The sequence below is a fragment of the Talpa europaea genome, assembly GCF_964194135.1.
Source record: "Talpa europaea genome assembly, chromosome: 16".
Lineage (NCBI taxonomy): Eukaryota > Metazoa > Chordata > Mammalia > Eulipotyphla > Talpidae > Talpa > Talpa europaea.
The window spans coordinates 10,545,274-10,569,082 of record NC_140084.1 but is presented as its reverse complement, the minus strand read 5'-3'; the positions used below and the strand labels follow the sequence as shown (position 1 = coordinate 10,569,082).

The 23,809-nt window shown below is 40.6% G+C and overlaps 1 protein-coding gene across 2 annotated transcripts in view; it reads right to left on the bottom strand.

Moving 5' to 3' along the window:
• The window catches only part of PHLPP2 (PH domain and leucine rich repeat protein phosphatase 2), a gene marked incomplete at both ends in the record, with an annotated part of 64,710 nt that overhangs the window by 21,534 nt on the left and 19,367 nt on the right, over positions 1 to 23,809 (bottom strand). For both annotated transcript variants that reach the window (XM_084256903.1, XM_084256904.1), the window contains 6 exons: positions 375 to 577; positions 2,412 to 2,642; positions 3,020 to 3,166; positions 5,426 to 5,580; positions 7,583 to 7,708; positions 10,190 to 10,380. In XM_084256903.1, the coding sequence (XP_084113029.1) occupies positions 375 to 577; positions 2,412 to 2,642; positions 3,020 to 3,166; positions 5,426 to 5,580; positions 7,583 to 7,708; positions 10,190 to 10,380 (1,053 nt within the window). The remainder of the gene's footprint in view (positions 1 to 374; positions 578 to 2,411; positions 2,643 to 3,019; positions 3,167 to 5,425; positions 5,581 to 7,582; positions 7,709 to 10,189; positions 10,381 to 23,809) is intronic.

The following is a 23,809-nucleotide window of genomic DNA, read 5'->3' as shown; positions in this document are numbered from 1 at the left end:
CTTTGTGGACCATGGAATGTCTTACAACTACCCAAAAACAGTAAGTGCCAGACTTAGACCCTGGGCTGTCATTTGCCAACCCTGTTTCAGACTATCAGTGACATTCTATTTTGAGCATGCTTGCCTACCCTCTCAGCTCATTATTTTGCAAAGTGCCTCTTATGCTCACACAGTGAGCAAAGTACCTTGCCTGATGTCTTTTTATCTCAAATCACTTAAGTGTTGACAGCAAACTTTAAAGATAAAGTGAGGTCTTAATGAACCTCAAACTCCACTTTACAGAGTGGCTGAGGGACACCACAGATGCCATTGTGCTTAGAAAGCTCTGACAAGAGTTCAAAGAGGAAAAACAGGAGCTTGGATAGAGAACTCACTGTTTGAACTGGCGTAGAGAGTTCGAAGGGAGAAGCCACTGAGTGTCAGCTCCCTCAGCTGGTTCCGCTCACAATGCAGCTGCTCCAAGCTACACAAGCAGCTAAGATCTAAGTCAGTCAGTTGATTGTCCCGCAAATCCATGTGGGTGATATGTTTATTTCCCTCCAGATTTTCAACAATCATGGTTTTCAAACAGTTCATCCTTAATATTCAGAAACAGGGAAATCATCAGAAATAAATTCTACTAAATGTGCTTACCAAAAGAAAAATAGAAGAGATATGTTTCCTTTCTCTCTTTCCTAAACAACTGAAGGAAAGGTCGGTGTCTCACTTTGCAAGGTGCTAAGTAAAAACCACAGATAGCTGCACCTTGAGTTCTTTGTTTATAAACCAAATCAGACAACTTTTACTGGTAAATATAGAAATTAAATAAAGAGTATGAAAGGAAGGAACCATATGTACAACAGTTAAAATTTTACTTTCAAAATCTTGTAAGGTTAGGTAGGGGCGAAGGAATAGGACAGAGAAACAAGAGGATGAACACAACCTTCTGGATAAGAAAGTAGCAAAACAGTCACAGAGTTCCATGCCAAGATTAAAAGTAAGCAGCTATACAACCTCCAATTGCTCCGTCTGCTCCATCCCTAGTGCTAAGATTCATACTACATTAATTAATGGAGAAGGAAATAATTTGTATGTATATGGAATAGTTCAAGGGCAAATGGCAGAAAATGGTTACTTAGTTTTCTTCTATTTAATGCACTCAGGCCTATATTCATTTCTTTGTATTTCAAGAAAACTATTACGAGGACATCAATGTGTTAGTGTAATTGACAGAATATCTAGGATGTTCTTTTACTGGCTGCCTTCAGGAAAAGATTATAACTATTAAATAAAACTGTTGTAAAAAAGACCCTTAGTAGTAACTTTAGCCTTGTAATAATAGTACAAAAGATATTAAGAAGAATCTCAATTATCCAAAAGAAAAATGGCCAGGTTTATGGAAAAATACAAACTACCAAGAGCCTATAAAAAAACCTTCAACCTCATAAATTAATAGTGATTGAAACAATAAATACCACTTTCTACCTATTATAATGGTAATAAGAAAAAGGATTGCTAAAGGGCCTCCCTGGTGGTGCGCAGTGGGTTGAGCGCAAGCTGTGAAGCTGTCCGCCCCATGTGAAGCTGTCTGCAGCCTCCACAGCACCGGTTCAATTCCCGCCCTGCAGGGGGAGTCCCACATGTTGCGACAGACCTCTCCTGTCTCGCCGGCTGCACTCATCAGCAGTATATTTCAGTCAGTCTGCCTGTTCTGCTCCCTGCTCTGTCTCTGGTGAATCTTCTCACCCTCCCGCGCCTCTGGCCCTAGCTCTTGTATAAAAATAAAAAATAAATCTTAAAAAAAAAAAAAAGAAAAGAAAACAGAAAAAAGACTGCTAAAAATCCAACTCTGATAACCATGTGAGGAAACAGGAATTCCCATAAAATGTGGCTAGGAGGATGAGGCAGAAAAACCTCTGTCAGAGGCATTTCGAAAGTCTCTATCCTGTGGTTTATCTACTCTTTTCATTATCTTTGCTATCCAATAAAAAATGAAGCTTTGAAAATGTGCACTGTTCTAAAATCCTACAGTTTTAAACATTTTTTTTATAGAGGCATTTTTATTTATTTATTTATTTGTTTGTTTGTTTTGTTTATACATGCACTGGGTATACAGTCAGAAGCACGGGAGGGTGAGAGAATTCACCAGAGCCAGAGCGGTGAGCAGAGCAGGCAGAAGGACCCAAGTACACTGCTGAGGGGAGCAGCGGGCGGCAGGAGAGATCTGCGCGCCATGTGGGACCCTCCTCCGGTGGCTGGGGAGCAGCTGGGGATCGAAACGGCGCCGCAGAGGCCGCGGGCAGCTTCGCAACCCAGCGCTCAACCGCTGCGCCACTGGGGAGGCCCTAAAATCCTACAGTTTTAAAGAAGTCTTTATAAAAGAAAGGTCCATCAGAACAATCTAAAGGTAGATATGGTAAAGAAGGTCTTACCTTAAGTCGACATGTTTGATATGGCTCATCCGATTCAGCACCCCTAGGTTTAGAACTTCCACTTGATTTCCTGCCATAACCACTTTATCTAACATAGTGAGTTTCTCATAAACCTCGGGAATTTGACTAAAGTTGTTGAAGGAAATTCCCAGAGAAGAAAGCTGTTGCAGATTTCCCAATTCTTCAGGTAAAGAAGTAAGAAAGTTGCCATCAAGACAGAGGGTTTGAAGACTGTAGAAAGAAAACAAAAACAACTCTTGAGAAAGGTTTTATTTGGAATGGACAGAACTACAAGTATGAATCTGCTTTATGTCACTAAATTTTCATGAATTCAATAATGATAAAATGTCTGAAGCCTATCTATAGAGACTCAATAAATGACTCATCAGTAACTTATATGAATAGTGCTCCATAATAAAAACAGACCCTCTGCTGTTGAAATTAGGGACTAGTCACTACTGTAGGCAAGTAACTATGCTGACAAGAGTCTTCACAATTACATAATTTATTTCCCTGGAAGAGCTCAAGGTGCTACTTTCATTCCAAATGTCAGACAAGCCCCTTAATCTGCAAGGGAAAAAATGAATATGTGAAAGGCAGATACTTACTTTAGTAAACTGCTAATCTGGTTGGGCAGGTCATAGAAGCCATTACAGGAAAGGTTTAGTTCAGTCAAGGTAGAAATCTCACATAATGATATAGGAAACAGCCCAAGTTTATTATGGGACAAGTTCAGGCCCTTCAGTTGAGAAAATCTAAACAGCAAAGGGACAAATTATACTACTGGAAGACAAAACGATCTATTTTAAATGTCTGTCATAAAATGTGTTCCACAAATATTTACTGAATTCTCACTACATGCCAAACACTGCACTCAGCACAAATACTGAAATGGCTAACACCTAGTCTATGTATAGAGAAAACCATATCTAGAGCCATGGGAGTCCTTTTTTTCCTTAAAAAGACAGAAAATAATGAAGAAAATGCTGGTGGTACAATTATTTTCTATCAAGTCATATTTGATTCTTGAAATCTTTACCTTTATTAAAATTCTGTATGCAACATAAAAAACTTTGCAACTCAAACATGCAGATCAAATCCCATTCTAAGCAACTTTTCTTTTCATATTGAAATTATGTTGACACAAAAGTCATTTGAATGAATGTGCCAATTAAAGCTTTAAAATATGTATGCGAGGGACGTCCCTGGGTGGCACAGGGTTTAAGTATCAGCACTATCAAGCTATCACCAGCCACTGCAGCATGAGTTCTATCCTTGGCCAGGGGGGTGACCCACACAGCACGACAGACCTCTCCTCCCCTCAGCAGTGCATTTCAATAGATGCTCCTGTTCTGCTCCCCACTCTGTCTGGTGAATCCTCAACACCGCCCCCCCCACCCCCACACCTTTGGCCTCCACCCCAGTTCTTGTATGCATAAATAAATAAAACAAATCTTTTTAAAAATATATATATATAAAATATGGAATTTTACTGTAATGTTATCTGATATTCAGTACCAAAGATTAATTTTTAGTGCTTCTATACTGGCTTACCCAGAGCTAGTATGATCAATAAATTGGATCCACTGGAGTCACTCTAGTAAGACTACTTATGCATATTATACTCCATTATAAACTAATGCAAGACAGTAAGGAAAAGCTAGTATTCTCTACTATAATGATCTTTATCAGTTGATTCTAGGTGAATTTTTGGTATTTCACTCTAATGTTACTCTTCCAGATTCTCAATTTTTGATTGCCAATAGTCCTAAACTTAATTACTAGTTGTTCCATTGCCTTGGTGCCTTGACTTCAGAATTCCTAGTCCATTCCTGAAACTACATTAATCCTACTTTCATAGCAACTCAGAGGGAGATTCTGGAAATCGACTTCCTAGAATGTATAATGTGTCTTCATTTACATACCTATATAATTAAAATAGTTATCACCCTATTATGTACAGGATTATACTTGGAAAACCTTCCAAAACATATTAAACAAAATAAAAATCATTATGCTTTCTGCAAATTATTCTAGAAATATTAGTTAAGGAAATATGAAAAATGTCATTTCACTGTTTATTCTTTTTAATCACCATGTACTTTGAATGTTTTTATTTCCAATTTTTCCCTTCCCTCCAGAAGCCTAGACAATTAGTTACACCATATACTTATTCACCTCTTTTTTTTTAAGATTTATTTTATGCATACAAGAACTGGGGTACAGGCCAGAGGTAAAGGGGGTGAGGACTCACCAGAGAAAAAGTGGGGCACAAAGCAGGCAGATTGACTGAAAGACACTGCTGAGGAGAGCAGCGGATGAGACCGGAGAGGTCGGCTTCACCATGTGGATCAGTTCTCTGGCCCGGGATTGAACTCTTCCTGCAGTGGCTGCTGGGAGCTTCATGGTGCTGCGTTTTAACCCCTTGAGCCACCAGGGAAGCCCTCTATCCATTTTTAAAGAGAGGAGGGAGACAGGATGGGTGGAGGATGGAAGTGGGGAATGTATTCTAACAAAGGAAATAGAGATATATGGGTCACCGTCCCGTGGCAGTGGAATAAAGAGGGGGGTTTCATAGCTAACAAGAGACTTTAGGGTTGGCAGTAATAGGTACAAAGGAAAGATAAAAATCTTAATCTACAAATGGAATTACTGAAATTAGGCCTATTTTCTTTAAGTCATTTGACACTTTTGATTAAAAAACTTCCATGTATCTAAATCTCTCAATTTACCCATGATGAGCATTCATTATTGTAAATGACATAAAAATATCACCCAAATCAATGACAGCTCATTGTTATATTCCTAACAAAACATTTACATTTATTTTCAGTTTTATGAAGGGAGAAGAGTAGTGAGAAATTGTGAATAAAAAACTTTACTTATTCAGCAAAATGATGGGAAATTTTGGAATACATATGATGGTAAACATGCTTACTCACAGGCACAAACCACTAAGATACTGACTATTATTCAGTTTTAATAAGTTAGTCAGGAACCTATTCTCCACATACTTGTAGAGAGTGTCAAGGCCCCCTGGTCTTTCTGATTGCATGAAGTTGTGTCGCAAGTTGAGGTAGGTGATATCTTGACTATAGAAAAGATGCTCAGGAACCTCCTCAAGGCTGTAACAGGAGAGATCAACGGAGCTCATTCGCTGAGACACCACCTGAAGGTTAAAGAGAAAAGCCAAGGAGCTTTATACTACATCTTTCTCACTGAGCATTGGAAGAATGGCATTTATACAAAAAGACATTGATTAACAACATAAGAAAGGAACAAAAGACAATGAGATCCAATTATTCATTTATAAACACCAGTTAATTTTTACTTTCTCCTAAAACAATAAGCTGCTTAAAAGCGCAAAGGTATAAGCTGTATCTATAAGAAAAAGAAAAAAAATACAGAAAGTTAACATCATAATTTCATATAAGAAGCAATGCTTAGATAATTCAAAATGACTGTAAATAAAGCTTTGGAGGCCACTGTGATAGCAAAGATAAGGTCTCTTATAGACACATGGGGTCTGCAACTTACTAGTGCACATCTTTCATTTGGTGTAAGGATAAAATTAAATAACCAAGTACATAGCATGCAAATGGGTGCTCAAAAAATAGTGACTTCTCTTTATAAGGGCAGGAGAATGGAATAACTACTTAAAATTGAAATAAGTTTTATTTAGAGATTTTTATTGCCACCATAATATAACTACAGAAAATTCAATAAAACCAAAACAAGGTTTATATCTCTGTTATAGTATGCTACCAAAACATGGTTATGAAAATGGGTCTGAAAATCCAAACAAAATATCACTGGAAAAGTCATTCATGCTATGATGACATGTCATTATACTGAAACAATGCCTTATACAGCTATTTAGCTCTACACCAAAAAAAAAAAAAAAGTGCTAACATTCTGCAAAGATGGCTAGAAGGATAAGAAAATTTTGAAATTTCAAATATAATTTTAGAGCATTTCATCTTTAGCAAGAAATTATGCTGAAAGGTTAATTATTTTCAGCATATAGAAGTAACAGGAATAAGGTTTGTGATAGCACTGTAAGATCTTGTCCCAACAATAAATTTAAATTTAGGAGGTACATCAAGGCTGTGCTAAACATGTAACGGCGAAGAACTAGGTCACAAGCCAGATAAGGACCCATCTCTCCTGGAATACACTCCAGGAAAGGCATGTAAACCTCGTGTCTCAAATCCTTCAAGGGCTAAATCTCATTATATCTTGATTCCTTTAAAGCTCTATCTTAATAAGCCAGAAAGAAAAAGAAAAATACCTGATGGGCTCACTCATAGCAGGAATCTAGAGAACTTAAATAAGGGACCAGGAAAATGAATAACTATAAGAAAGTGAAAATCAAAATCAACAAACAACTATGAACCAGAGACAGTTTTTGGGGAGTGGGGGGCGGGAGGGGAGGGATTGGGGTCAGAATGGGGGGGGTTTGCAAATGTATGGGGAATATAAAAATAAAATTTATTATTTAAAAAAAATAAAAAAAATAAAGCTCTACCTTGCTATGGATGAATGAAGAAAGACGTAGTTATAAACACAATGGAATACTACTCAGTCATAAATGAGGATGAAATCTTGCCATTTGCAACATGATAGAACTGGAAGAGATTATGCTAAGTGAAGTCAGTCAGAGGGAATAAGAGAAACACTGTGATTTCACTCATTTGTGGAGTAAAAAAAGCAGTTGAACAAATAAAACAAAAATAAACACTTGGACCCTGACAACAGAATGATGGTTGCCAGAGAAAACAGAAGGGGAGGAAATAGGTAGAAGAGGCCAGCTGGTGGTGGATATAGTATGATATATATATGTGCAGTTGCTGAAGGTAAAAACTGTATACCTGGAACCTGGTATTACCTCAATAAAAAGAAAAAAAAAGTTCTACCTTCCTCACAGAGATGGTCTAAGGGGAAATGCATTTGCAAACACTTTTGAAAGTATTTGGTATTATGCAAATATAAATAGCAAGTTAGGAACCTGGAGGAATTTTGATTTCATTAATTACAGACTCAGAAAGATCTAGATTAATATGCACAAAAATTATAATTCACTCTCTTGAGAGTAAGTACAATTTCAAAATGCTTTTCTATTGGGATTCTAGATGCTTATCTCCACAGCAGGATGTGTGACAGCTTATCACCTTGGATGCCTGTCGTTGCCATCTCTGGTACTCAGCCAAACTCTCAAAGCTGACATGATAGGTCTGAGCTTGGGCTCCCGCAGAGCTGAATGCAAGTGAGTACTGCCGTCGCTTCACTTCTTCTACCTAAAGAGGGGAGAAAAACAGAGCCACTACCAAAAAATCTGTCAAAAAAGCAAAAGATATTCCTGTTGCTCCATGTCTTTGCCAGACTTGGTATTCATCAATCTTTTAATTTTTGTCACTCTAGAGATATGTGACTTTAATTTGTATATCCTTAATGATTAATGACATTCAGAAAATTTTCATGTCTATCTGCCATCTGTATATCTACTTTAGTAAAGGGTATAACAGCCAAAATATAAATCCTCTGTTGCATTTTAAACTTTTATATAAATGTTTCACTTATTAATGGAACCACATCAATTTTCTTTTGGCTACTATTTTTTCATCATTTCATATTCAACTTTCTCTTTAATGATTTAAGTTTGTCTCTTATAAAGTAGTTAGTAGTGGGATTTTATTTTATTTTGTAAGATTTATTTATTTATGCATACAAGAGCTGGGGTGCAGGCCAGAAATGTAAGGGGTGAGAGGATTCACCAGAGACAGAGTGGGGAGCAGAACAGGTGGATCTACTGAAATACACTGCTGAGGGGAGCAGCAGGCGAGTCAGCACAGTCAGGTTGGCTGTGCCATGTGGGTTACCTCCCTGGCTGGGGATTGAACTTGTGCTGCAGTAGCTACTGATTGCTTCATAGTGCTGTGTTTTAACCCCTTGCACCACCAGGTAGGTCCCAGCAGTGGGATTTTAAATAACAATCTAGGGGCCTCCCTTGTGGTGCTGGCGGTAGAACACAGTGCTGTGAAGCTGTCCACAGCCTCTGCAGCGCCAGTTCAATCCTGGCCGGCCAGCGAGGGTCCTACATGGTGGGACCTGTCTCGCCCACTGCTCCCCTCAGTAGTATGCTTCATCAGTCTGCCTGTTCTGTTCCCTGCTCTGTCTCTGGTAAATCCTCTCACCCTCCCGTGAATCTGGCCTGTACCCCAGTTCTTGTATAAATAAATAAATAAATAGAAAAAAAAGACAATCATCTGCCTTTTAAAAAAATATATATAAAAGAAAATTATGTATAGTTTCATATAGATATCAATATATCTATTTACAGTCAGCTGTCATTATACTCTACCAATCTGCCCCTTAATGCCTTCCCCATGATGGGGAATTCTCCAGTAGATTTAAGAAATGGAATAACCCCCTAGCAGCTGCAAAGGGGCTTAAGTGACCACCCCAGATTCCAAATTCTAGTCTAATGGAAAAAAAGGAGAAACTGGAAAACATCTATTTGTTATGGGTGCTGGCAGCTACTTCTAAGTTCCATAGCCTCTAATGGCAGCACTCTCTGTCTAGGCAGGGGAGTCTTCAAAAGACAGGTCCTGCAGCAGAATCTGGGGCATGGCAGCCTCTGGACTTCCAGAGAGTCTGTAATATAAATAAATCTGTTTCATGCTTAGATTAGCCCAAGTTGGGATCTTTAATTAAACCTAAACTCTCATGGGCTTCCGTGGTGGTGCAAGAGGTTGTCTCAGCACTATGAAGCTATCTGTAGCCACTGCAGCACGAGTTCAATTCCCAGCCAGGGAGCTAATCTACATGGCGCAGCAGACCTCTCCTGTCTCTCCCATTGCTCCCCTCAGCAGTATATTTCAGCCAATCAGCCTGTTCTGCTCTCCACTCTATCTCTGGTGAATCTTCTCACCATCCCCTGCTTCCTGCCTCCCCTTGCCCCACCCCCACCTACACTTCAGCTCTTGTATGCATAATAAAATAAATCTTTAAAAAAAATTAAAATTTGGGCCTCCCCGGTGGCACAGCGGTTGAGCGCTGGGTTGAGAAGCTGCCAGTAGCCTCTGCAGTACCAGTTCGATCTCCGGCCACTGGGAGAGGGTCCCACATGGCGTGCAGACCTTTCCTGCCGTGCCCGCTACTCCCCTAAGCAGTGTACTTCGTCAGTCTGCCTGCCCTGCTCTGCTCTCCACTCTGGCTCTGGTGAATTCTCTCACCCTCCCGCACTTCTGACTGTACCCAGTGCTTGTATAAATAAATAAAATAAATCTTTAAAAAAAATAAAAATTAAAAAATTAAAATTTTAAAAAATAAACCTAAAACTCTAAAAACCAAACTTGGTGATGACGCAATCTTTAATAATGCTCATATTGACTTCTTTGAAAAGATGTAAAAAAAAAGGCTAAGAAAAGGATATGAAGTGTTTTCTTTCTTTTTTTTTTTTTAAAAGATTTATTTATTTATTCATACAAGCAGTGGGTACAGTCAGAAGCGCGGGAGGGTAACAGAATTCACCAGAGCCAGAGTGGGGAACAGAATAGGCAGACTGACAAAGTACACTGCCGAGGGGAGCAGCGGGCGGCAGGAGAGGTCCGCGCGCCACGTGGGACCCTTACCACGCAGCTGGGGATCAAACCAGCTGCGGGCAGCTTCGCAACCCAGCACTCAACCACTGCACCACCGGGGAGGCCCCATAGTGTTTTCTTAATTAAGATGCTCAAACGAAGAATAATTGAATAATTCATACTTGTAAGTCTTACCTTTCCCCCAACTAGAGGCAAAATGTGCATCTTTCCAGTTTGACAATCCTTCACTGAGGAAACGATGAGGCAGGTGCCACAGAGAACAACTAGGCGTTCAGCCCACTTATGCAGCTGGGTCTTTCCCTTGCGTACATTATAGATGCCAGACAGAAGGATTCGATCCAGATGATCCACCTGGCATGGTTTTTCTGAAAAGAAAACAGTATTTCAAGAGCCACCATTAAAGTAGTATAAGAACACTGAAAGGGAAAAATAAGCATTATGTGTCAACATTCTGCAAAATGACCAAGCAATATAAGTGTTACAAAGTGAGGTCTCACTCCTAAAATGTGTATCTATAACTGAAGTTAAATAATGGGGGTTGGGCCTCCCCTGGTGGCGCAGGTGGCTGAGTGCCCTGTGAAGCTGTCCGCAGCCTCTGCAGCGCCAGTTCGATCCCTGCCAGCCAGTGAGGGTCCCACATGGTGAGGCAGACCTCTCCTGTCCACCGGCTGCTCCCCTCAGCAGTGTATTTCATCAGTCTGCCTATTCTGTTCCCCGCTCTGTCTCTGGTGAATCCTCTCACCCTCCCACGGTGCATCTGGCCTGTTCCCCCGTTCTTGTATAAATAAATAAATAAATCTTTAAAAATAAATAAATAAATAATGGGGGTACCTGTGAATTTTGGTGTAGAGTAAGGCTTTATTTTGGATACCACTGTTCAACCTCTCCCAACAGCCACACTGCTCATGTACAGTATGACATGTAGGTAAGATCATGGGCATGGGAGTCAGACATTCAAGTTTGAGTGTAAAACCTGACCCTGTTTCCTTCAACTAGTTAATCGCCCTGAACCTGACTTTCCTCATTTATACAGCTTGTATCTTAAGTATCTAACTTCAGAGGACTCTTATAAAATATTAAATTAATGAATGTAAAATACTAAGCATATTTTTCAGCTCAAAAGGCATATATGGAGTAAGTAGCATCACTATTATTTTTATTAACCAATTTTAACAGGAAGAAATTAATAACTAGTATTCTAGTTCTGTACACAATCCTCCACAAGTCTTTTCCTGATGAGGAAAAGCTTATGGCTGATATTTCAATCAACTATACCAATCATGGTGGCAGAGGTTGATAAATACAAGCAAAAGCTTTTTTTTTTTTTAAGATTTATTTATTTTATGCGTACAAGAGTTGGGGCACAGGCCAGAAGTGCGGGGGTTGAGAGGATTCACCAGAGACAGAGCGGAGAACAGAACAGGCAGATCGACTGAAGTACACTGCTGAGGGGAGCTGCGGGCGAGACAGGAGAGGTCTGCTGCGCCACGTGGGCTGCCTCCTGGCCATCGGGGATTGAACTCGTGCTGCAGAGGCTGAGGATTGCTTCACAGTGCAGTGCTTAACCCCTTGAACCACCAGGGAGGCCCCAAAAGCTTCTCTTTCTTTTAGCACCCTCCTCCCCACTAGAAGTCTTTATATGAATGACATGTAGTGAACAAAAGCAGCCCATTCCAACAGACGAGATGTTCTTGATAAAAGCACTAACTGAAAAAAAACAAATAATTCTACACAGAAACGATAGGAGCAGTAATCATGTGATGTGGTGCAAATGCAAAAAATAAAAAAAAAAAAAACCAGCATTTCAGAAAACTGGGCTGTAATCTAGATATTACTATCTAATTGCTTCTGGAACCTTGGGCATCTCTTTGACCTTTAAATTGTTTATTCCCCATATGCAATATGAGGGAAAGGGCTAGAATACTTACAAGTTTTAAAAGTATTTACTAAAATTTTGTATGTTAACACTAGATATATGAGAGAGGCACTTCTCTTATTTTAGGCCAGCCCTTTCACCAACAGCTTAAATTCCACCTTCCTTGGGGAGTTTAGTTTTTCTCTTTTCTCATTCTCCAACTCATTCCTCTTTATTGTTTCTATCGAAGCTACAAAGGCATTGGAGTTTTCTTCCATTTCCTCTTAGTCTCAACTGTGAAATTCCTTTAGTTCAATGATTTGCTAATTATTTTTTGCCCAAGAATTATCTGAGAAATTAGTTTAAACTGAAGAATGTTAAGACCTATCCACCCATAAAAAGTCTAATTCAGAGGGCCAAGGATAGATCACAGAAAGTATTATTAACAAGCATCCAGGTAATTTAAATGCAGATAGTCCATAAACTATATTTTGAGAAACTCCATCATTTTACCCTTCTTAAAAAACCTAAATAAATGGAAAAACAACTAATGTCCAGGGTTGGAAGGCTTACTAAGATGGCAATACTCAAACTGAATTACAAATGGGGTTTTCAATGCAATCCCCATCGAAATTTCAGCTGCATCCTGACAGAAACTGACAATCTAATCCTAAAATTCACATAGAGGGCCTCCCTGGTGGCGCAAGAGGTTAAGCACCACACTATTAAGCAATCCGCAGCCGCTGCAGCACGAGTTCGATCCCCAGTCGGCCAGAGAGAAACCCACATGGCAAAGCAGACCTCTCCTGTCTCGCCCGCTGCTCCTCTCAGCAGTGTATTTCAGTCAGTCTGCCTGTTCTGTTCCCTGCTCTGTCTCTAGTGAATCCTCTCACCCCCATACATCTGGCCTGTACCCCAGTTCTTGTATAAATAAATCTTTAAAAATATATATTAAAAAAAAAAAAAACCACAGTAAGAAACGAGTCTCATCCACCAGATGGCTATTATCTTAAAAGCCAAACAAAAGTGTTGGTGAGGATGTAAATTGGGACTCTTTTTTTTTTTTTTCAATTTGGGGCAAAGTTAAATTTTTTTTTTTAAAGATTTATTTATTTATGCATACAAGAACCGAGGTACAGGCCAGATGTGTGGGAGGGTGAGAGGATTCACCAGAGACAGAAGCAGGGAACAGAACAGGCAGATCAACACAAGTACACTGCTAAGGGGAACACCAGGTGAGACAGGAGAGGTCTGCCGTGCCATGTGGGATTCTCGCCAACCAGCCAGGATGGAACCTGAGCTGCAGAGGCTGCGGATAGCTTCACAGCGCTGCGTTCAACCGCCTGCGCCACCAGGGGAGACCCCAAAGTTAAATTTTTAACAATAGTATCCAGTGCTGACAAGGGTATAAGGAAATTGCTACGCTACTGATAAAAGCATGCACTAGTTTCACCTATCTGTGCAATTTAGGGATATTCTGTCAAAATTTAAAAAATATATATGTATTGACTCAAAAATTCCACCTGTAAAGTTCAGATTATACTTCTTTTTTTCCCATGTATTCAGTATTAAGAAGAACATAGGTGGATCATTTCACTATCTTGAGGTGAATACAGTAATAAACACCTAAAAAAATACTGAAAAATTTTACCTCTGGAAAACAGGGCTCTGTGTGGGAGAGTTGGGGGCAAGGCATTGCTGTTTTAAGCCTTGTAGTACAATTTATATTCAATTTATAAATAATATAAACACTGGGAAAAACTCTATTTATAGGAATCATGTCCTCCTCCCTCTACCCTAGAGGTCAATCAGTCACTATTGGTTTTCATAATGATCATTTCCTTGTTCTCGTCATAATTTTGTTACTTATGCATCCTATGTTAGATATATTAGGTTAAACTACTGTAACAAAAAGAATATAATCAATCAAATACAACAGAAATTTAATTCTCTGGTAGGACAGGCATTGCAGGTTGCCAGGAATCAACATTGCTGGAGACTCAGGCTACTGGTGGCGCTGCTGTTTTCAACATGCCTTCCAGCGCTGCTCTAATGACTGCCAGGTCATGAGCCCAACGCCAACTCTATCATTACAGAAAATGAACAGAACAGATTTTGGCAGACAGGCAGTAAGTAGTATTGCCACATATCCCTAAACAATATGGCTGAGTTTGCCTGTTTTTGAACTTTGAATGAATGGAAACACACTATGTGATGCATCTGGTTGCTTTTGTTTATGTTTATGGTCTTTGGACAAAATTGTCTTAAACAATGTGTGCAGAGAATATGGTACAAAGTAAGTGCTCAGTTTGGGAGTTGTGCTACCTGAGCTGTACAGTCTCAGACCCACAACTTCACTAGCATTTCATACCCTCAGGCTCCATTTCCTCATATACAAATAAGGGAGTCAATTAATGTGCTCTTAATCTGTGACTTATCATGCTACCCAGTGATATTTAGTCAAATATTCTTTTTCCACAGCTTTTATATCAGAAATGCTTATCAAGCTAGTCCTTTCACACATCTTTTTCCCCAGCACTCCCTTTTCCAACAAGATCCACTAGCATTTGCAGATGACTGCTACCTTTTTATCCAAGGGACAAAAAAACATTAACTGGTTTGAACTTAGGCCCTTTTGACCCTGGCCTCATTAACACTATTTAACTAAGCTTACTCCCCACAACTCTACACGAGAACTATTTAAAGCTGACAGTGAAGCTATTTGCTTCAAGAGGACCACTGCAAAAATATCTTTCCTTCTGTCGATAGTGCAGCTGTCACTTGATTTGGTAAATGGGTGGTTGGAGGAACAGGTGAGAGGGAATCATACTTCTGTGATAGTTTTAAGAGACTCAAAATCTTTGATACTCCTCTATTCAAAAGGTAGAGTCTAATACACCTATATAGTGTGGCCTGGTGACTCATTTCTAATAAACAGAAAATGGTAAAATTGATGGTAACTTATGAGGCTAGATTATTTTAAAAAAACCCAAGGCCTCTGTGTGAGTGGGAGTATGAGTGTGAGTGTGTGTGTGTGAGAGAGCGCTAAAATCACTGGAGGAAGCCAGCTGCCATGTCATGAAGACACTGAGGCATTCCTGTGGAAGGTCCACAGAGTGAGGAACCCAGGGCTCTACCAATAGCCACATGAGTGAGACATGTTAGAAGTGAATTTTCCAAATCCACTCAAGTCTTTGGAAGACTATAGAATCTAATAGTGACTATAATCCTATCTAGCTAAATTCCCAATGGATTTACAAGCCATGAAAATTTTTTTTTAAATATTTTTTTCTTATTTATGCATACAAGAACTGGCAAGAGGTGTTGGGGTGCGGGGAAGAGGTGAGAGGATTCACCAGAGACAGTGGGGAGCAGAACAGGCAGATCTACCAAAACACACTGCTGAGGGCAAGAGAGGAGAGGTCTACTGCACCATGTGGGTCAGCTCCCTGGCTAGATCAAACTCATCGTGCTGCAGCGACTGGCGATAGCTTAATAGCACTGAGACCTTAACCCCTGGCACCAGGGAGGCCCCTCCACAGAAATTTGATAAATGTTTATTATCATTTTATTTATTTTTTTTTTTAGAGGCATGTTCTATTTATTTATTTATTTTATTTGTTTGTTTGTTTATACATGCGCTGGGTACAGTCAGAAGCGCAGGAGGGTGAGAGAATTCACCAGAGCCAGAGTGGAGAGCAGAGCAGGCAGAAGGACTGAAGGACACTGCTGAGGGGAGAGGCGGGCGGCAGGAGAGGTCTGCGCGCCATGTGGGACCCTCCGCCGGTGGCCGGGGAGCAGCCGGGGATCGAACCGGCGCTACAGAGGTCGCGGGCAGCTTCGCAACCCAGCGCTCAACCGCTGCGCCACCGGGGAGGCCCTATTATCATTTTAAATCACTAAGTTTTGAGGCAATCTTTAGAAAAGTCAACAGATAACTGATATACTTTTCATTACACACACACACACACACACACACCATTTGTTTGGCGTACCATATACATACATTGACATAAAAAAAAAAAAGCTTTAAAAACCTTTCCCAAACATAATTTTCTCACTCAAATTATTCCAGCTTCTCTAAATTAATGAAGCTCACTTATGTAAATGTTCTCTATTTAGGACCTCCACCCCCAATGGAATAAGTACTATAAACAGTATTCTTTTATTTTTTTTTTATTTTTTTTTTATTTTTTTTTTAATTTTATTGTTATATTCCCCATACAATTGCAGCCCCCCCATTCTGACCCCAATCCCTCCCCTCCCGCCCCCGCCCCCCTAAAAGTGTCTCTGGTTCATAGTTTTTTGATGATTTTGATTTTCACTTTCTTATACTTATTCCTTTTCCTGGTCCCTTATTTAAGTTTTCTAGATTCCTGCTATGAGTGAGACCATCCGGTATTTTTCTTTTTCTTTTTGGCTTATTTCGCTGAGCATGATCCCTTCCAGCGCCATCCATGTTGCTGCAAATTGCATGTGTTTATCTTTTTTGAATGCTGAGTAATATTCCATGGTATATATGTACCACATCTTCTTGATCCAGTCATCTATTTTTGGGCATTTGGGTTGTTTCCAAAGCTTAGCTATTGTAAACAGTGCTGCTATAAACATAGGGGTGCAGGTGTTCTTTGGAATTGATGTTTCTGTGTCCTTTGGGTAAATACCTAGGAGTGGAATTGCTGGATCATATGGAAGCTCTATGTTTAGTAGGTCCAGAAATCTCCACACAGCTCTCCACAGTGGTTGGACCAGTTTGCACTCCCACCAACAGTGTAGAAGAGTTCCTTTTTCTCCACACCCTCGCCAGCATTTGTTGTTGCTAGTTTTTTTAATATGTGCCATTCTCACTGGTGTAAGATGGTATCTCATGGTAGTTTTGATTTGCATTTCCCTGATGGCAAGTGATGTTGAACATTTTTTCATATGCCTGTTGGCCATTTGCATTTCCTCTTCAGAGAAGTTTCTTTTTAGCTCTTCTGCCCATTTTTTGACTGGATTATTTTCTTTGTTGTTGTTGAGTCTCATCAGCTCTTTGCAGATTTTTGTGATCAGTCCTTTATCATTAGTGTTGGGTGCAAAAATGTTCTCCCAGTTGGTGGGGTTTCTCTTTGTTTTTGTTATTGTCTCTTTTGCTGTGCAGAAGCTCTTTAATTTGATGTAGTCCCAGCTGTTGATCTTTGCCTTCACTATCACTGCTTTGGGTGATGTGTTTGTAAAGATGTCTTTGATGTGCAAATCACGTAGTGTTTCGCCTATATTTCCTTCTATATATTTTATGGTTTCAGGTCTTATGTCTAGTTCTTTAATCCATTTTGAGTTGATTTTTGTGTATGGTGTGAGGTAGTGGTCAAGCTTCATTCTTTTGCATGTAGCGACCCAGTTTTCCCAGCACCATTTATTGAACAAACTTTCTTTGCTCCAATGCATAGTCTTTGCTCCTTTGTCAAAGATTAGTTGACCATAGATCTGTGGGTTTATTTCTGGATTTTCTATTCGATTCCATTGGTCTGTATGTCTGTTCTTGTTCCAATACCATGCAGTTTTGATGATTATGGCTTTGTAGTATAGTTTGAAGTCTGGGAGTGTAATGCCTCCATTCCCTTCTTTTTTTTTCAGGAGAGCTTTGGCTATTCGGGGTTTTTTGTGATTCCATATGAATTTCATCAATAATTGTTCTATTTCTTTGAAGAATGACATTGAAATTTTGATTGGAATAGCATTGAATCTGTATATTGCTTTTGGAAGGATGGCCATTTTAATAATGTTTATTCTTCCAATCCACGAGCAGGGGATGTCTCTCCATTTCTTTGTGTCTTCTTCTATTTCTTTTAACAATGTTTTATAGTTTTCTTTGTATAGGTCCTTTACCTCTTTTGTTAGATTTATTCCCAAATATTTGATTTTTTTTGTTTCAATAACAAAAGGGATGGTTTTTTTGATTTCTTCTTCTTCAGATTTATTGTTTGTGTATAGGAAGGCTACTGACTTTTGCGTGTTGATTTTGTATCCTGCCACTTTACTGAACTGATTGATGAGTTGAATTAGCTTTTCTGTGGAGTTTTGGGGGTTCTCTATGTATAATATCATATCGTCTGCAAATAGTGATAGTTTGACTTCTTCTTTTCCTATTTGGATTCCTTGGATGTCTTTCTCTTGTCTTATTGCCCTGGCTAGGACTTCCAGTATTATATTGAAAAGCAGTGGTGAGAGTGGACATCCTTGTCTTGTTCCAGATCTTAATGGAATTGCTTTCAGCTTTTCACCATTGAGAATGATACTGGCTGTTGGCTTGTCATAGATGGCCTTTATGATGTTGAGGTATGTTCCTTGTATCCCAAGAATTTCAAGGGCTTTTATCATGAATGGGTGTTGCACTTTGTCGAAAGCTTTCTCAGCATCTATTGCTATTATCATATGGTTTTTATATTTCTTTTTGTTGATGTGTTGGATAACGTTGATTGATTTTCGGATGTTAAACCATCCTTGTGCCACTGGAATGAATCCTACTTGGTCGTGGTGAATTATCTTATGGATACATTGTTGGATTCTGATGGCTAAAATTTTATTGAGGATTTTTGCATCAGTGTTCATTAGGGAGATTGGCCTGTAGTTTTCCTTTTTTGTATTGTCCTTGTTCGGCTTTGGTATTAGTGTAATGTTGGCTTCATAGAACGTGTTTGGTATTGTCCCTTCCTTCTCAATTTTTTGGAAGAGTTTGTGAAGGATAGGCACTAATTCGTCTCTGAATGTTTGGTAGAATTCATTTGTAAATCCATCAGGTCCTGGGCTTTTGTTTTTGGGGAGGTTTTTGATTACCATTTCAATTTCGCTAATTGTAATTGGTCTGTTTAGGTGTTCTATTTCTTCTTTATCTAGCTTTGGGTGATTGTAGAGTTGTAGGAATTTGTCCATCTCCTCTAGATTGTTAAACTTGTTTCCATATAACTGTTCATAGTAGTTACTGATTATTCTTTTGATTTCTGCTGTGTCCGTTGTGATTTCTCCTCTTTCATTGATGATCCTGTTTATTTGTGCTTTCTCCCTTTTTTCCTTTGTGAGCCTGGCTAGGGGTTTGTCTATTTTATTGATTTTTTCAAAGAACCAGCTCTTGGTTTCATTGATCTTTTGGATTGTTTTTTTAGTTTCAATTTCATTTATTTCTGCTTTGGTTTTTATTATTTCTTTTCTTCTACTGGTTTTGGGGTTTTTTTGTTGTTCTTTTTCTAGATCTTTGAGCTTCGAGATTAGGTTGTTTCTTTGAGTTCTTTCTTGTTTCTTGATGTGAGCTTCTATTGCTATATATTTTCCTCTTATTACTGCTTTTGCTGCATCCCATACATTTAGGATATTGGTGTCCTCCTTGTCGTTCAATTCAAAAAATTTTTTAATTTCTTCTTTGATCTCCTCATTAGTCCAGTGGTCTTCCAGTAGTGTGGTTTTTAATCTCCATGAGGTAGGAAAGTTCCTTGCCTTCTTTTTATGGTTTATTTCTAGTTTGATGCCTTCATGGTCAGAAAAGATGGTTGATAGGATTTCAATCTTGGTGTATCTGTTGATGTTTGTCTTGTGCCCCAGTATGTGATCGATCCTGGAGAATGATCCGTGTGCGCTTGAGAAAAATGTGTACTCCGTTTTTTTGGGGTTTAGTGTTCTATAGATGTCTGTTAAGCCCAATTGCTCTAGGTCCTTATTTAGAGCTTTGGTTTCTTTACTTATTTTTTGTCTTGTTGATCTATCCATTGTTGATAGTGGTGTGTTGAAGTCTCCCACTACGTATGTGTTTTCTCTGATGTCTGTTTTCAGAGAGGACAACAGTTGTCTGATATATTTTGGTGCTCCTTCGTTTGGTGCGTATATGTTAATGAGTGTTATTTCTTCTTGAAGTATTGTCCCCTTGATCATAATGTAGTGACCATTGGGGTCTCTTTTTATCTTTTTGAGTTTGAAATCTCTTTTATCTGATATAAGTATAGCTGTTCCTGCTTTCTTTTTTGGTCCATTTGCTTGTAGGATTGTTTTCCATCCTTTAACTTTGAGCCTATTTTTATCTTTTGTAGCTAAATGTGTTTCCTGGAGACAGCAAAAGGTTGGGTTTTGTTTCTTAATCCAGGCTGCAACTCTGTGTCTTTTTATTGAAGAGTTTAGTCCATTTACATTTAGAGTTAATATTGATATGTTAACATCTGTATTTGCCATTGTGTTTGTCTTTCCTTTGATTTTATTTATTCTTTTAATAACTTTTTTTTTTTTTGGCCTTCTTTCATTGTTATTCGTCCCTCTGAGGTTCTGGCTTTAGGACTCCTTGTAGTATTTTTTGGAGTGGGGGTTTAGTTGCAATGAAATTCCGGAGTTTCTCTTTGTCTGGGAAGGTCCATATTCTTTCTTCAAAGAGGAAGGAGAGCTTTGCGGGATAGAGTATTCTTGGTTGGCATCTGTTTTCTTGGAGTCTGTTGACTATGTCCCTCCACTCTCTCCTTGCCCGTAGTGTTTCTTCGGAGAAGTCTGATGTCAGCCTGATTGGCTTTCCTTTGAATGTTATCTGTTTCTTCCCTCTTGCCAGCTTCATTATTTTTTCCTTGTCCTGGATTCTTGGGAGCTTTACTATTATGTGTCTTGCTGTATTTTTTCTTTCGTCGTGGAAGTTTGGTGTTCTTCTTGCTTCTTGTATATCAATTTTCAGCTCCTTCTTCACATTTGGGAAGTTCTCTTCAATTATCTCTTTGAATATTTTCTCTGTTCCTACTTCTCTCTCCTCTCCTTCTGGTATTCCTATAACTCTTATATTTCCTTTCCTCATGGAGTCAGATAGTTCCCGAAGTCTTTCTTCATTCTTTTTCCTTCGTACTTCTCTTTCCTTTTCTGTTTTGGTTCTTTTTATTTCTGTGTCTTCAAGAGCACTTATTCGTTCTTCCATTTCATCAATTCTGCTTTCATTGCTTTTCCCAGAATTCTTTAGTTCTTCCACTAATTCTTTGATCTCCTGCATTTCTTTTACTTCCCTCTTTAGGGACTCAATTTCATTCTTCTGATCGTTGATTATTTTTCCCTTATCATTGTTTTCCTTTATGACTTCTGTGAGTTTTTTAATCACGGCAATTTTAAATTCTCTTTCTGGAAGGCTCAGAAGTTCTTCCAAGTTACTGTCGTTGCAATCTGAGGGCTGGTTTTCTTTTTGTGGTGTGCTTTTTCTCTGGAGAGTTGCTAGGTTGCGTGTGGTTCTTCTCCTCCCTACTGTCTGTTTTCTAATTTGCCGTATGCGTTGGGACACTGTGTAGTTGGGACTGGCCTGCATCTTGGGTGAGCTTCTCTGCTCCCCTCTGGTTCCTCCAGGAGTCATCTGTCAGTTTCAAGCAGTCCTTATTGGAGAAAGGTCCCTGTCCTAAAATGTCGATGTGGGGACACACTCCCCTGTGCGCCTGGTCTGCCCCGGCGGTGGGTTCCTGCTCCCCCTCTGGGCTTGGACTGCAGGCCAGAGGGGGTCTGGCGTGGGCGAACTTCCCCCGCTCACCTCTGGCTCCTGAGGAAGCCTTCTGCAGGTAGTCTTTACTGAAGAAATGTCCCTGTTCTAAAATGGTGATGTGGGACACACTCCCTGCGCGTACGGTGTCAGGCACACTCTTCTGCGTGCCTGGTCTGCCCTGGCTGTGGGTGCTCGCTCTCCCTGTGGGCTCAGACTACTTGTTCGGAAGGGGCCGGGTGTGGGCTAACTCCCCAGCTGGCCACTAGCTCCTTCAGGAGCCTGTGCTGGCTTCAAGTCGCTAGGTGGCGCCAGAGATCTCTCCTAGAGCCCTTGGGGAGCTGATTTTCCACCCCCGTGGGACAGGGAGCAGAGCGGGGATGGTAGGGTACACCTCAACGGCTTTGGGGTGCTGTGTCTGCCTTGTGCCCCACCGTCGTGGGGAACCCACGCCCCTAATTTCGTGCCCCAGGTTTCAGTTCCAAAGCCCTCAGTTCCAGGACGCGGGCTGTAGCCCAGTTCAGTGGCGCGGGAATGGCGCCTTTTGCAGGGCTCCCATGCCTGGGCGCCTGGTTCCTGCTTACTCAGGGAGGGACCTTCACCTCAGTGAGGACCTCCGAGAGTCTCCCCGCAAGCCTAGGTCGTCTCCCAAGCCTAGGTCGCAGGCGCGGGGACCTGGGCAGCCGCGATCCTGGTCTGCACTTGCTTTTCAAGCGCGCCGAGCGCGCCACTTTCCGCGCAAGCTTACCGGCAGCCCAGGCTGTGTGCGCGTCTCCCGGGGTCTTTGTTCTTCTCTAATGGCGCCCGGAGCCGTTCGCTCCCCGCCGCGGCGAATCCTGCAGGGTTCGCCTCAGCTCCCGTTCACGGGGTGTGGTGGCTGCAATAGTTCCTTTCCACTCACAGTCCCACTTGCTGCGTCCGTTTTTCTTGTTGGCCGTTTTGGTTTGTTGTTTCCCTCCTCTCTGCCGGTCGGAGAGTGCCGTCTCTGTGGGCGGGGGAGGGGAGCAGGGTTCTGCACTTCCCTCCCTTCTGGTCCTCTTTTATGGCAACTTTCTTCTTCGGGCAGTTTGCTGGAGTCGTCCGTTTATCTTCCGTGTCCCAGTTCTCACTGGGACCTGCCACTTTTCCTCCCTATTAACTTTTTTTAATGGGAGATCTTACTCGCAGTGTCTCCTCGCCACCATGTTGCTCCGCCCCCCAACAGTATTCTTTTAGATTCCACTGGAAATATTCTCTAAAGGAAATTTCATCTTATGTTAAGATCCTGGGTATGCTATCAGATGGTGGTAGGAAAATCAATGGTACTGCTGTCAACCACTGTTCTATATAAGTGTATTTAAGTGCAATCTCAATGGGCAAAAAGAACTCAAAAGCACTTTAAGAGTGAACTTTCAGGGCCTCCCCAGTGGCGCAGCGGTTGAGCACTGGGCTGTGAAGCTGCCCGCAGCCTCTGCAGCGCTGGTTCAATACCCAGCCATGTCCCACATGGCGCGCAGACCTCTCCTGCCACCCACTGCTCCCCTCAGCATTGTACTTCAGTCCTTCTGCCTGTTCTGCTCCCTGCTCTGGCTCTGGGGAATTCTCTCAGCCTCCCACGCTTCTGACTGTACCCAGTGCTTGTATAAATAAATAAATAAATCTTTAAAAAAAAAAAAAAAAAAGTGAACTTTCAGTCCAGAATGAAAACATATAATGAAGAACACACATTCAACCACAATCAGATAAAAGCATGTTAATATTCCAAGTTGTTATTTTTAACCAAGTTTTATAGTGAAAGATGGCTATACTCCTCAAATTACTTTTTTTCAATTTATGTCTATATATATTTTATATCATTATTCATTTTTGGTCCTCAAATTACTCTTTAAAAGACTTTCCTCAGATTTAACTTTAGCTTAGAAACTATTTTCCCTTAATCAGCTAGCAAAGGAGAGATATTAATAAAATGAAATGAGGGGCCTCCCCGGTGGCGCAGCGGTTGAGCGCTGGGTTGCGAAGTTGCCCGCAGCCTCTGCAACGTCGGTTTGATCCCCAGCCACCAGGCGAGGGTCCCACATGGCGTGCAGACCTCTCCTGCCGCCCGCTGCTCCCCTCAGCAGTGTATTTCGTCAGTCTGCCTGTTCTGTTCCCCGCTCTGGTGAATTCTCTCACCCCCTCACACTTCTGACTGTACCCAGTGCTTGTATAAATAAAAAAATCTTTAAAAAATAAGTAAATGAAATGAAACCCACTTTTAAGGAACAACATCACAAGACTTTTTTTTTTTTTAAAGATTTTTTTTTTTATTTATTTATACAAGCACTGAGCACAGTCAGAAGCACGGGAGGGTGAGAGAATTCACCAGAGCCAGAGCAGGGAACAGAACAGGCAGACTGACGAAGTACACGGCTGAGGGGAGCAGCGGGCGACAGGAGAGCTCTGTGCGCCATGTGGGACCCTCACCCGGTGGCCGGGGATGGAACCGGCGCTGCAGAGGCTGCGG